The 12321-nt window shown below is 45.6% G+C and overlaps 2 protein-coding genes across 8 annotated transcripts; both read right to left on the minus strand.

Annotated features, from left to right (window-relative positions):
- Positions 1 to 899: 899 nt before the first annotated feature.
- Positions 900 to 2516, minus strand: LOC123052306 (cilia- and flagella-associated protein 251). The gene has a single exon (XM_044475440.1). The coding sequence runs from the start codon at positions 2453 to 2455 to the stop codon at positions 1196 to 1198; it is 1260 nt and encodes a 419-aa protein (XP_044331375.1). The 5' UTR covers positions 2456 to 2516; the 3' UTR covers positions 900 to 1195.
- A 2065-nt stretch (positions 2517 to 4581) lies between these two features.
- LOC123052307 (constitutive photomorphogenesis protein 10) lies at positions 4582 to 12026 on the minus strand. 7 transcript variants are annotated; one of them, XM_044475447.1, is made up of 11 exons: positions 11796 to 12026; positions 11441 to 11633; positions 11143 to 11250; positions 9585 to 10841; positions 9411 to 9438; positions 9284 to 9326; positions 9072 to 9124; positions 7145 to 7467; positions 6860 to 6933; positions 5188 to 5335; positions 4582 to 5052 (listed from the first exon to the last, which is right to left on the minus strand). In XM_044475447.1, the coding sequence occupies exons 3-11, from the start codon at positions 11204 to 11206 to the stop codon at positions 4955 to 4957; spliced, it is 2088 nt and encodes a 695-aa protein (XP_044331382.1). In that variant the 5' UTR covers positions 11207 to 11250; positions 11441 to 11633; positions 11796 to 12026; the 3' UTR covers positions 4582 to 4954. The 7 variants fall into 7 exon arrangements, with proteins under 7 accessions (XP_044331382.1, XP_044331378.1, XP_044331376.1 ...); XM_044475443.1 differs by lacking the exons at positions 9072 to 9124; positions 9284 to 9326; positions 9411 to 9438; ... (2 more) ...; positions 11441 to 11633; positions 11796 to 12026 and adding an exon at positions 7523 to 7820 and having other exon boundaries at positions 7145 to 7458; XM_044475441.1 differs by lacking the exons at positions 9072 to 9124; positions 9284 to 9326; positions 9411 to 9438; ... (2 more) ...; positions 11441 to 11633; positions 11796 to 12026 and adding an exon at positions 7523 to 7818 and having other exon boundaries at positions 7145 to 7405.
- Between the last annotated feature and the right edge of the window lie 295 nt (positions 12027 to 12321).

Raw genomic sequence — 12321 nt, forward strand, 5'->3', positions numbered from 1 at the left:
GAGTTTCCAGTTGTGCGGAAGACGGCAACCCGGCGGCACGAGGAGCCCAAACCGGTACAGCTCCTCTGTCTCCGGCGTGCTCAGGCTCGACGGCCACGCGCTCAGTCCGTCGTCGCCGCCGGTGCCGGAGCTGCTGCCACGGTGGAACGACATGTCGCCGGCGGCCTTTTGGGAGGTGGAGTCGGGAGGAGTGGTGTTTGCGGCGACGGGCGGACGGGGGTGCGATTTATAGGGCAGACGGCGGGGCAGCGGGCGGACGGGTGGGCAGCTAATGCGACGGGCGGACGGGCCGACAGTCGAGGGCGGCGGCGCGGCAGACGAGGGGACGGGGCGGCGGGGCGGCAGACGAGGGGACGGACGGGACGGGACGGCGGGCCGCAGTTCACGCGCCACGACGCGCGGATTGACCACCGACGCCACAGTAAAAAACGTACGTCGCCACAGTAAAAAAAACGCCGTCGGACGCGCGTACACGTACGTACGTCGACGGGCCGCGCAGGTACGTCGCGGGGCCGGGGCTGGGGGAGGGGAAGGGGCAATGACCATCCTACCCTTTTTTAAGTTTTCAGATGAAGGGGTATAGGACGGTCTGGACCGTTGATGTTTCCAGGGGTTGTATCGAAGAAGTGTTGAAAATAACACCTGCTCCGATAATGGCAGACGATATCAAATCTTGTGATAGATCGCAAAAAGGGCAGAGCTATGTGATGTGCCCACGTTGCATCATCAAATAGACCGCCTCACAGATTTTCCCCCTGTCTACTCACCTTTTCCTCCACTAACTTGCAATCTCAACATTCATCATACACCAAAACAAATGAAAAAGGCATGTGACCCAGAAAAGAAACGAAAGGGAGTGCGCACCAGCACGCCTTTGCCGACCCGGGAGAAACTGTCGGTAGAACTGAGCAACTCCTTCGTGTCCATGATTCTATACAGTAAATAGTTCGACGAATATCTGGATAGACTCGCTGATGTTTCATACGGTACATTGTTTGGGTAAGTACATCACTGATCAGATGCCATAAAACAACATCCCTGGTAACAGATCTGTTCTAGGTAGTCGGGCGCGCGGGGTTTGCTGTGGGGTTCCTAGGCGGAATTGGTATTGCACCATGCCCAAAATTCTAGTTTTTGCCCAATCGTGCATTATTCTGAGATGTCCGGAGTATAGTAAGAAACTGTGTACCTGTGTTCATACATCCTTGAAAGGTACGCTCTTCTTGGACCCGTGCTTGGCCTTGATCATCTGGTTCAAGGCCTTCACACAGCGGCGGACGATTCCCGGCGACTTCTTCTTCCCTCCGTCGGGTCGCCTTATCACCATGGCCAATGTTGTGCCGCCAGCTGCTGCTGCTGCTGCTCTATGGTCAGCAATGGCATTCTCCCCGTAGCCCAAGTCCCTGCCAGCTTTGGCTTCTCCAGTGCCAAGCTGCTTCTCTCGTATCAGCTCCAGAAGGGAAAGCCGTGGCACGTCGCCGACAGGCGCGGTCGGCTTTTTTACGCTCAGGCGCTGCGCCAGAGTCTTCTGCTTCGAGTCCTGGCCTCCCTGCTGTGCCTTCTGTTCTTCACGTTGATGTTGCACTGATGTCTTCTCATCTTCGTCTTGATATTGCTCTGATGCCTTCTCATCCCCATCTTGGCATTGTTTGCCTGTCTTCTCTTCCTCGTCTTGGCATCTCTCTGGTGCCGTTTCCTCCTCAACATGGCATTCCTCTGGTGCCTTCTCATCTTGGTATTCTTGTGCTATCTTTTGCTCTTCACCAAGATATTGCTCCGGTATGTTTTGCTCATCCTCTTCGTCCTCCTCATCTTGGTATTGCTCTGGTATGTTTTGCTCCTCCTCCTCCTCCTCTTCCTCCAACTCCTCATCTTGGTATTGCTCTGGTGTCTTTTGATCCTCCTCCAACTCCTCATATTGGTATTGCTCTGGTATGTTTTGCTCCTCCTCCTCCTCCTCTTCCTCCAACTCCTTATCTTGGTATTGCTCCGGTGTTTTTGGATCTTCGTCTAGGCATTGCTCTGGCGCATCATCATCTTGCTGTTGTTGTCCTGTCTCCTCCTCATCTTGATATTGCTTTGGTATGTTCTGCTCCTCATCTTGGTGCAGATGTGGTTTCTTCTCCTGCTCTTCATCTTCATATTGCTGCGGTTTCTTCTCTTTCTCATCTTGATATTGCTCTGGTGCCTTCTTCTCAACACCTTCACACTCCTGTGGTGCCTGTGGAATCTCCAGCTGCTGCTCTGCATCTTCACGTTGCTGAGGTGCCTGCAGCTCTTTTGTATCTTCGCACCGGAGCAATCTCTTCAGCTTGGCCTCGTGGAGCAGCTGCCGTGCCAGGGGCGGCACATACCGATCTTCATAACAAGCGACGAGGCTCACTGGTTTTCGTGTCCGCCTCGACATGCCGCGATCGAAGCGGCGAGATTTGTTCACCTCGCACTCGGTGGCCATTGTTTGTGGTCTAGAGGAAAAGATCGCCAGAAAGAGTGCTTGCTCCTTCTGTGGGATGGAGGAGTTATAGGTGGACTGATATGCTGAGGTGTGCAGTCTGTTCTGTGAACAGGTGAACTGGTGGAATGTCCCTTTCAAAGGTTTAGTCTGATTTGTTCATTTAGAAGATATGTACCTGTCGTAGTAGCCTTTCATTCCTCCATGAAGTGGGATTGAAGTTAGCATTCGTAAGCAAGGGGCCAATATTCTGCCTCAAACATTTGAAATATTTGTCCAGCTTTCATTGCACAGCGGCCGTACTATGTTGGATGACAGTATACCATGAACCACTGTACAGGGGAATGATAAAAGGTAGGCAGAGTTCTAGAAATAAACATCATTCGTGTATGATTGAAGCCATGCCCAACAACCTAGAAATGATAGCCAGCGAAAATTTGGTTTCAAGTGAAAGATTTGACTCGTAGGCCTTTTCGTAGTTTGACTGTGATATGTGACAGTTTTTTGGTCACTGAAACTTCAGTACTATCACGAACTTTTCGCTTCAAAAACAAATCAAGTGGGCAAAATTCATATATGATCTAATGGCATGACCTGACGCCAAGTTCCAATAAGTAGGATTTCAGTATCTTGCTCACGTAGTCGAAGAAGCGACCCTGAAGAATTGCTAGGGGTAACTTCGCGAAGTAAACCATAAAGGCTAATTCTGCACCTAAACATCAAAATAATGCTCGAGCGTAAAGCACATGTTTATGTCACAACTCAGATTAATGTATTGGTCATTTTCCAACGTTATATATCTCAGGATACATACAAGATTATTCATTTACAGAGTCAAATTTTCTTATTTAGTCACACAAAGGACCGAATAATCGCGAGTGGACATGCGGCCACGCGTGGCTGGAATCCACACCGCATGCCCTCGCGCGATTCGTGCAACTTGAATACGCGTGAGCCGTATAATGATTTCAAACCCATGTAGATCATTCAGTATAGCCGCGCATTTTTTTCACCTGACATGCGCAGCAGATGACCTGACATGCATCATAACTCGCTCTAATTAGCTTAGGAGCATTTAAAAGTTAGCTGGACTTTATGAGAGCAAGACCCATTGAATGAACAAACTCTTGCATGCAAACACACCAACATGGGTGGAGCACCAGCGTCTATACCCATCCAACCTTGTATCGTCCCTAATTCAAAATTCCATACACTGTTTTCATGAAGCGGCCATATCACAGTGGGGCACTCGGGCGTGATCGGACCATGACCAAGGTTCTCTGACCATATTAAAACATTAATTACTAGAGAATGGCAAACAAATTGCCTTGTTTCAAAGAAAAAACATTATTGTTTTTACTTCCGGCAAAAGAGTGCAATGGCTTAGTTTATGTTCCCTCCTATATAACATTAGTTCCGCCGGATAAAGCAATGAAAGGAATTTAACCGATGCATCGATAGTTCCGGTCTGACTTTTTTTTTTAATTTTCTAGTGTTGCAATCCAACTAAAACCATGACATATATGGGTAGCCGATGAAACCGTGCCGCCCCCTATAGTATCAAATTGACATATAATCTTTTGAGCATTTCCTGTGTTGGCATTTCCACACGTTGGGGTAAAAAAATTATCAACTAAAATGAATGATCATTGCATGAAAAGATATTCAACATTTTGTATACCATTTTGAGATATGTTTTTTTGGCACAACACATGGAGGCCAATTCCGAATACCCAGTGGAGTTATTCTCCCTTGATTACTGCAAAATAGTAAAAAAAAATGCCTTGTTTATAAAAAAACTATATTGATTTTACATATGGTAAAAAGTACAATGGCTTAGTTTATGCCCCACCTCATATAATATTACTTCCGCCTGATAGAGTAATGAAACAAGTTTGGGTCTGACTGTTTTTTTTTTCCATTTTGCTAGTGGTGCAATCAAACTATAACCATGACATATATTGGTAGCTGATAAAACCGTCCCTTTTAGTATCAATTTAACATATAACTTTTTTAAATACATGGAGGCATTTTCCCCAGGGTTTTACCACAAAACATCACTTGTGGCTAGTTAGGTTTCCATCAGGTTCCTTTGCACTAACTTTACGTGCAGTACTATCAATGACACATGGGGTCCAGACTACACGACAATGGCCATAAATGTGATACAGTTACAGCAGAGGATCTGGCCCGTTTTCATCAGGATCAAATGTTTTCTACTTATAAGTAGTGCGAGAGCTCAATTACATCCACCCAGCAACGAGAGCAGTTATTCCATCGCCCGAGCCATCACGTGGGCCTTGTATTCATACTAAGAATTGAATGACGCCTAGGCCATTGATGTGGCGTATACCACGTGGTATTCGCGAAAGCTGGTGATTAACGTGTCGCGTATTGCAAACAGGCTATAAAAAGTAGTAATCATGATGCGCAGACGGACATCCAGGATTTCGGCAGCGCGTGGCTGCATGTCCCAAAAATTCACGTCGCACAAAGGACTCCCTATCTTGCAAACCTCAATGTCCATTCAGCAGCTATTTCATCATGCTTAGCTCTATCAGTCAGGTACAGACGTGCAATGCTCTCCACAAGTGGGTTGTCTGCAGAGACAAAAACATCATAATGTTATGCTTTCCAGTAGAAATGAAGCAACAAATATGTAGACACTATACAGTGGTATTAAAATACTCCCTTTTCTAAGTTCAGAAAATGATACTGGTAATGTTGGAACATACATGGATCCGGATTTGTGATGATGGCTTTGATCGCCAGTAGCACCTTTGAAATAGTTAAAGCTGGACTCCAGCCATCCTTCAAAATTTCCAAACTCACTGCCCCAGTGGAATCAACGTTGCAGTGGTAAATCCTTGTTTTGAAAGTCACCTCGAAGAGCCACAGCACAATTGTCAGTTTGTCACCAAAAGTTAAGGTCCCCAAGCGCTAAAATATACTACTGGGTTCCAGCAATGAAATCTAACACATTGTAGTAGAACATAAAACAATGTAAGAATACTTATAAATATAAATTTCAAATATAAAATCATGACAATCATTGGTTGTAAAATCACAACATCAAAACCGTACAGCGTATATGCTGGTATGCTACAGTATAACAGACAGATCTTTTCTTTTACAAAACCTTGAGAACATTCACATGCTCCTGCCTTATTGTTTGGACTATAATTGTTGTGGTGACCTACATTTAGTTTATGCATGGTGCCATATGCTTGTCATGGTAAATGTAGCACACTGTACAGCTGTGGGGTAGGTGAAAGTAGTGTTAGCATTGTTCCATTGCTGAGATCTGAAAATGGAGGTTGGCTGTTTCTGACCCCTCCCATCTCAACCTACCACCAGGTCATCTGTCAAAGGTAATAATTGGACCTCCAAACCATGGTGCCAGCGGATGGATACTGATAAATCAATACGGCCAGTAAATAGACAGATATGTCAGGCTTTCTAATTTACAAAATTATCAGACTTGTGCACTAAGCCAAGATATGCCAATACAAACAATATGTCAACAAAGGATAAAGGTGATCTCAATCACACAGTAATAAGGCTTCCGGTGGACAAAATCCTTTTCCCGAAAATCTTTTCTCAGCAAAGCATTAGCTAAAAGCTTGCCACAACATAGGTCAGGAGGACACCTAAGAAAACAACATCTTAGCAACCACGCACAATTATTTTTCCTGAATAGCAACTGTAAAATAAAAGGTTCAGATATGTTTTCTTTACATATGACTGTCATTATGACGGAAAGATGCATAATGTTATTATTACACTTAAGACATCGGCAAACATACGTCACTTCAGAAGAAACAAAAGCAACATTTTTTTTTGCGGGTAAACAAAAGCAACATTAATTAGCATCGAAGTAAACTCGCTTTTACGTAATACTTTTCTTTTAATCTGTGCTCTTTAGAGTGTTCTAATCCTTGCTGGTTTCTCCGCTTCCACAAAATTTCCTATGAATCTTGATTCTTTGACGGACAGCTTTCTAGGCCTTTTTTATTGAATTACGGTAGTAGACTGTGGAAGTTTGGGGACAACAGACTTTTATGATGCATCTCCTTCCTAATTTACTAATGCATATTAAATTTCATCCCTTTGGTCATACTCTATATTAGTCTGTTTATTACATGTTATGAATCAGATTCCAATTACACAATAAGATTAATAACACTCTTTACGAACTATTTTGAGGTCGTACTTGATTTTTTGAATATGCAAATATGACATTCTCTTAAAAAACTCACATTCCTTCTACAGAAGTTCGGTTTGCAACATCTAAGGATTGTTTTTTTCTAGAACCAGGGGGGTATTGCTGCGCTCCTAGCTCGGCTAACCTACACATCACATAAGAAAATAGTAGCAAACGAAAGAAGGTTACTTATCAGTTCTTACCATAGGAGGTTTGAAAGGATAATCAAGTGGGAAAACGACATCAAGGAAAAATATCCCTCCTTCATATGGTGACCCTACAAGAAAAACACCGCATTAAACCAAATTACGGGTGCCTTTCGATATATTAGGTTAAACCAAATTACCAGTGCATACTTTATTATTTATATCCCATGGATGGCACAATTTTAATTTAAACTAGTATAAACTAAAGTTTCTAAGAGCTTCTCCCTGTCATGAATGGGCTAGTGGCGAAGAGGAAGTGAAAAGGATTCCATAATCTTATACCTTGGGGTCCAATGATGGTGGAGAGCCAGTGGTAGAGGTTGTCGCCCTTGGGACCGGCGGAGCAGTCGGAAGCGTTGAGGTCCAGCAGCTCCTTCTGTATCCGCTTCCCCGACGACGAGACCGACGTCCCTCCGCTCGACCCCCAGGGCCGCACGCTGCTCCCACTGCCGCCGCCTCCGCCTCCACCGGAGGCTCCAGCACCGGCGCCACCGGCGGCGAAGGGGAAGCGGGAGCCGGGGAAAGATGACGAAGAGGACATGACTGCGGCCAGTGGCAGAGCAGAACCGAATAAGGTGAAATCTGAAGAACTGTCGCTGAGACAACTGCATCATCAGTTCATAGCTCACGAATCACAAGCTCTGAAAATTCGGAACGGACCTTAATCCTAGTGCTGTTCGGACCTCAGTCTGCGCTTAGCTTCAGCTTTCGCGCCGTCCCTGCCGCGCGGCTGCAGCGCGGCACAGCGACGCCCTGCCGCTGGCACGCTGCTCGCTTGAACTTAACGCCGCGACGCTGCACGCCCGCGCCGGCCGCCGGCCGCCGTCGCCGAGCTAGGTTGCCGGGGAAGAATGGGACAACGGGGAATTGGGGATTTTTTCCCCCCTGGTTCCTTTGGCGGCTGGCGTAGTGGGCTTCAATGCTTTCTTTGTGGCTCAGCTTCTTCTTCTTCTTTTTTTTTTTTTGAGAATCTTTTGTGGCTCAGCTAGCTAGCCCATTATGGAAAAGGACTTGGTAAAACTCTTTGCATTTAGGCCCAGAAAATAAAAGTATATTTTGGCCCGGCTTTCTGTCAGGCAAGCTGGGCTGAGAGTTTAGACTAGCCACAATGGGTAGTAACATAAACATGTTACTAGTCTATATTACTATCTCTATAGTGGGGAGTAACATATGTGGTAATATGCAACACTTCATTTATTAAGTGGGGAGTAACATAGAATATATGATGTGGCAAGCAATAAATGAAAAAAAAGAGGAAAATGATAACATAGCTAGTTACTAGTAGTATGAGACTGGTCGCAATGGGCAAGAACATAATCTAGTAACTTACACACTTCCCTAGACTATATTACTACCTCCATAGTGGGTAGGAACATCTATGTAGTGTCATGCAACGATGTATTTATTAGGTTATAGACTCATTGTTTCTTGGAGTGTGTGATGTTCCGGTAACTTAGCTAGTTACCACAAGCACCTCTCTCTTCATTAAATATGTGTCACATAAGCAAAGTTGTATTGAAGTGTGTGATGTTACTCCTAAGTTTCTCTCCATTGTGACCAGGCTGAGTAACATCACACATATCAAGGCAAGATGTGTCTATAGCTTAATAAATGAAGTGTTGCATATTACCACACATATGTTACTTCCCACTAAAGGCAGTAACATAGACTAGTAACATACGCATGTTACTAGTCTACCCATTGTGGCTAGTCTTAGGACCTCAAATGTGGAGACTCATAATCTCGCAAAGCGTGTTTTAACTTTAGGGTATGCGTGTTTTAACTTTAGGGTATGCGCACCATATTTGGTTAGGCCAGCCTGGCGATCCTGTCCCTGTAAACATTGGGACGTTTTACTACGCAGCAATAACGCTTTGTAAGATCCTAAAAAAACGCTGGGCTAAGATCCTGAGCTCTCACAGAAAAGGAGGAAGAAGCTGGTCTCAGTTGTACACCTGAAAACTAAATACTGAACGGTTTCTCAAAAAAGAAAAACTAAATACTGAACGAATGAACCATTTGGTTCACAGCAGCATACTGTCTGGCTAAAGTCACCTAGGATTATACATTTCAAAAATAAAGATATATGCAACACAGAATTTGGATCTTCCAATGTTTCAAGAAAGTAGCCCTTCCAGGATTGAAGTTTTCCAACTTGACATTCAAAATACGTGCACCTTGTCCATTCATTCCTAGAACAATTTCTTACCAGAGATACATGTCATCTACCTCAATACACTGAGACCAATATGGCTCCCTATTCTAAATAATGACAAGAGGCACGAGAAATTCGACACGTCTCATCCGAAATACAACAGACAGTACAATGTTTTACATGAGAAGTACAACAGGCAGAAGCACGGCAGCTAGGTAAGTCAACCAGCAAGACTGTGATTGTGAGGCAAAACTGTCTTGGCTCACAGGACCAGCAGCCGCATCACCACTGCTGCCATTGGCACCGTTGCTGCACGTAGAACCAAACCTCATCGTCAGTATAGAGCAACAAAAGAAGTTTTGAGCTTACAATAACAAAGGAAATGCGACTCACCTTCCTGCGAAAACACATGATCCATGGCCTGCAAGTTTAAATTCAGGAGGAAATTTGTTTAGGCTCATGTCACAAAATAAAGTGGTAATAGCAAAGATCGTAACAGTTAACACTTGAATAATAAGACAGAAAATTCAGCAAAGAAATGGATACTCAAGAGACAGTTCAGCTTACTTGGATCCGTAGATGATATGGTTGCTGTGCCATTAAAGTTGCATGTACCGCCACTCGCTTGTGTTCTATGATAATAATCGTTGAAAGCATACGAAGCAACAGCTACAATGTCATCTGCTTTATAGCATTGCTGCCCAGGTTGAATGGCACTGCAGTTTGCGGAGCCAGGGCCACATACCCAATCCAAGCTTTGCTTCAACGCACTATGGGTTGCACTTGAATTTGCCACACAAAACATCCCGCGCAAAGCAGGCGAGTCAGTGTTATTTGTGGCCACATCTTCAAATGTCAGGGAGTACACCGCACTTGCGTTTGTAAACATAATGCCCCAATTTTGCTCTGAAACAGGTCCAGCCCGACGATCCTCGTTGAACAACTCAAACAGGTATGTGCTTACTTGGTTATCTGGCTGGCTAGGGGTACCAGAATTATTTAGCACATGTCGTATGAGATTTGTATTGTAGGCCAAAGCATTGTCAACATCAGCAGCCGGCTCATTTCGTCCACCACGCCATGGCCAACCAGAAGCTGTGACTATAACAGAAATATTGGTGAAATTCATGGCTTTCATCGAGTTGTACGCAGCATCAACCATAGCATCAAACATGTTGGTATAGAACAAATTAGTGTTGGGATCCGCAACCTGACTGTTGGGATTGAGTGATCGGAACAGGGCATACTCCAAAGGGAACACACCTTGGCCTCCCACATAGCTATAGTATGGTTGAGCATTCAGCATGAAGGAAGATCCTGTACTCTTCAGAAACTGAAGATACGGGAGCATTACAGAGCTCCACGTCGAGTTGAAAGTGGCGGTGGAGGGAGGAAATGCCTTAGGGATCATATCCATCGAATGGGGACTTGATAGTTTCACCTGGGTATTGAGGTTTGCAGCCAACAGTGCTGACTGGAGGAACTGCAATGCAGGTACCAGAACAAGAGCTGCATTTGGGAGACTGGTAAGAACCTCATCGCCCACGGCGATATATGTGATGTTTGTCGCCGGAATGTAGGCAGCAACATTCTTGTTGACCCAATCAACAGCTGCCGGACGAGACTGCCCCACACGGAGCAGCTGATCGTTTGGCACCCCGACCATCACTTCGATTCCAGTGTTCGCGAGGGCGACTAGCATTTGATGGTCTGAATCAACCAAGCGAACATGTTGGATTTTCATGGTTTTAAGGGTGGAGACTATGTCTGATGCTGATGGCAGGTCTGACACCCCAGTGCCAATGTTGATACCAACAAATGCCCCTACAATTGAACAGGAAACAGCAACATATTTTATGCAAGGAAAAATTAGATACAAAAGCATAAATCAACAACACTTATTTTGGGACGGAGGGAGTATATGATTGTACACATCAAGCAAAATTCTCTTCAGTTTTCTCTATCGATTTTTTCCCTTCAGTTCAGGACAAACAAAGTATGTTTTCCTCAAACTAGCCACTGGCACAGTGGGGAATCAAAATGCCAGATGCATCGACACAATGAGATGCTAATCATGTGCAGAGCACCGTGTAATTTAATACAGCATCCATGTGCTAGTAAGTACCTGAAGCATTGAAAAGCATGAGCATGAACAGCGTCGCCACGGCCTCTAGTCTCCTTGGCGACATTATTTATGATCTACTAGGGGCTTCTTGCAAACTCTGGATCCAAGCTGAAATATCAAGACCACGCACATTACTTCAATCAATCATTCTACAAGAGCAGAAACCAGTAACCATAAATCTCCTGAAACGCGAAATGAATCTTGGGGGGCAATTAATGATACGAAATGCTCTTATGGAAAAATGACGCGAAATGGCAGCAATGCATTCACATGAGTGAATAATAACCTGCGCCCGCACCTTGGCATGAACTCAGATCGATCTTGCGCGCTGAAAAAGAAGAACCATCGGACCATGGACGGACGGGCTGGGCCAGTATCAGGGTGCCAGGAAGCAAACAAATCGGCGAGTAGCCGGACCGGGCGGAAGAGTGGTAGTAATTTCGATCTCGGTTGCTCGCTCCCTGCAGCAAAGAAAGAACTCCCGGGACGAACTAGAGGGGAGATCGAAGAGCAGCAAGTGAGACGGCGGATTTGGGGGCGGAAAATCAGAGAAGACAAACAGGCGCAAGGCTCCAAGAAGCGCAGCAACAAATGCGGCGACATCGCAATCGCGAGAAGAGGACGGCAGCACGCAAAGGGGGCAAACAAACCACCTGATATCCCGCTGGTCCCCCCCGGAGCCGGAGCCCTCCCTGCTTCTTCCTCCTCCGCCGGCTCCCTCGCCGCAGTTGAAGACGGCACGGAGGAAGAAGAGTAGTGCCAAGCAAGAAGCGGGCCACGCCGTAGACTCACGGGGAGCTCTGCACTGAGCCACTGACAGACAGAGAATGCGAGGAGCTGCGCGTATCCGTGCAGTGAGCTGTCTCTGCTCTTGGCTGGCTCCCTTAGTGGGTGTTTGGTTAAGGGACTTTTTAGTACCAGAGACTAGAAAAAGTCCCTAAAAAGTCTCTAGGAACCGAACGGGAGGGACTTTTTCTACATGGACTAGAAAAAGACTCTATTAGAGAGTCTTTTTTGATTAGTCCCTGGGACTAGAAAAAGTCCTAGGACTTCTGAACCAAACACCCCCTAAGCGTACCTGAGAGTGGCGACGGGAGTAAAGAAATGCGAGGGTTTGACTGAGGAGCTGCGCGTGTTGTAGATCCAACTTGGGAGGCGATGCACGAGGGATTTAGGCCC

The sequence above is a fragment of the Triticum aestivum genome, chromosome 2D (assembly GCF_018294505.1).
Source record: "Triticum aestivum cultivar Chinese Spring chromosome 2D, IWGSC CS RefSeq v2.1, whole genome shotgun sequence".
Lineage (NCBI taxonomy): Eukaryota > Viridiplantae > Streptophyta > Magnoliopsida > Poales > Poaceae > Triticum > Triticum aestivum.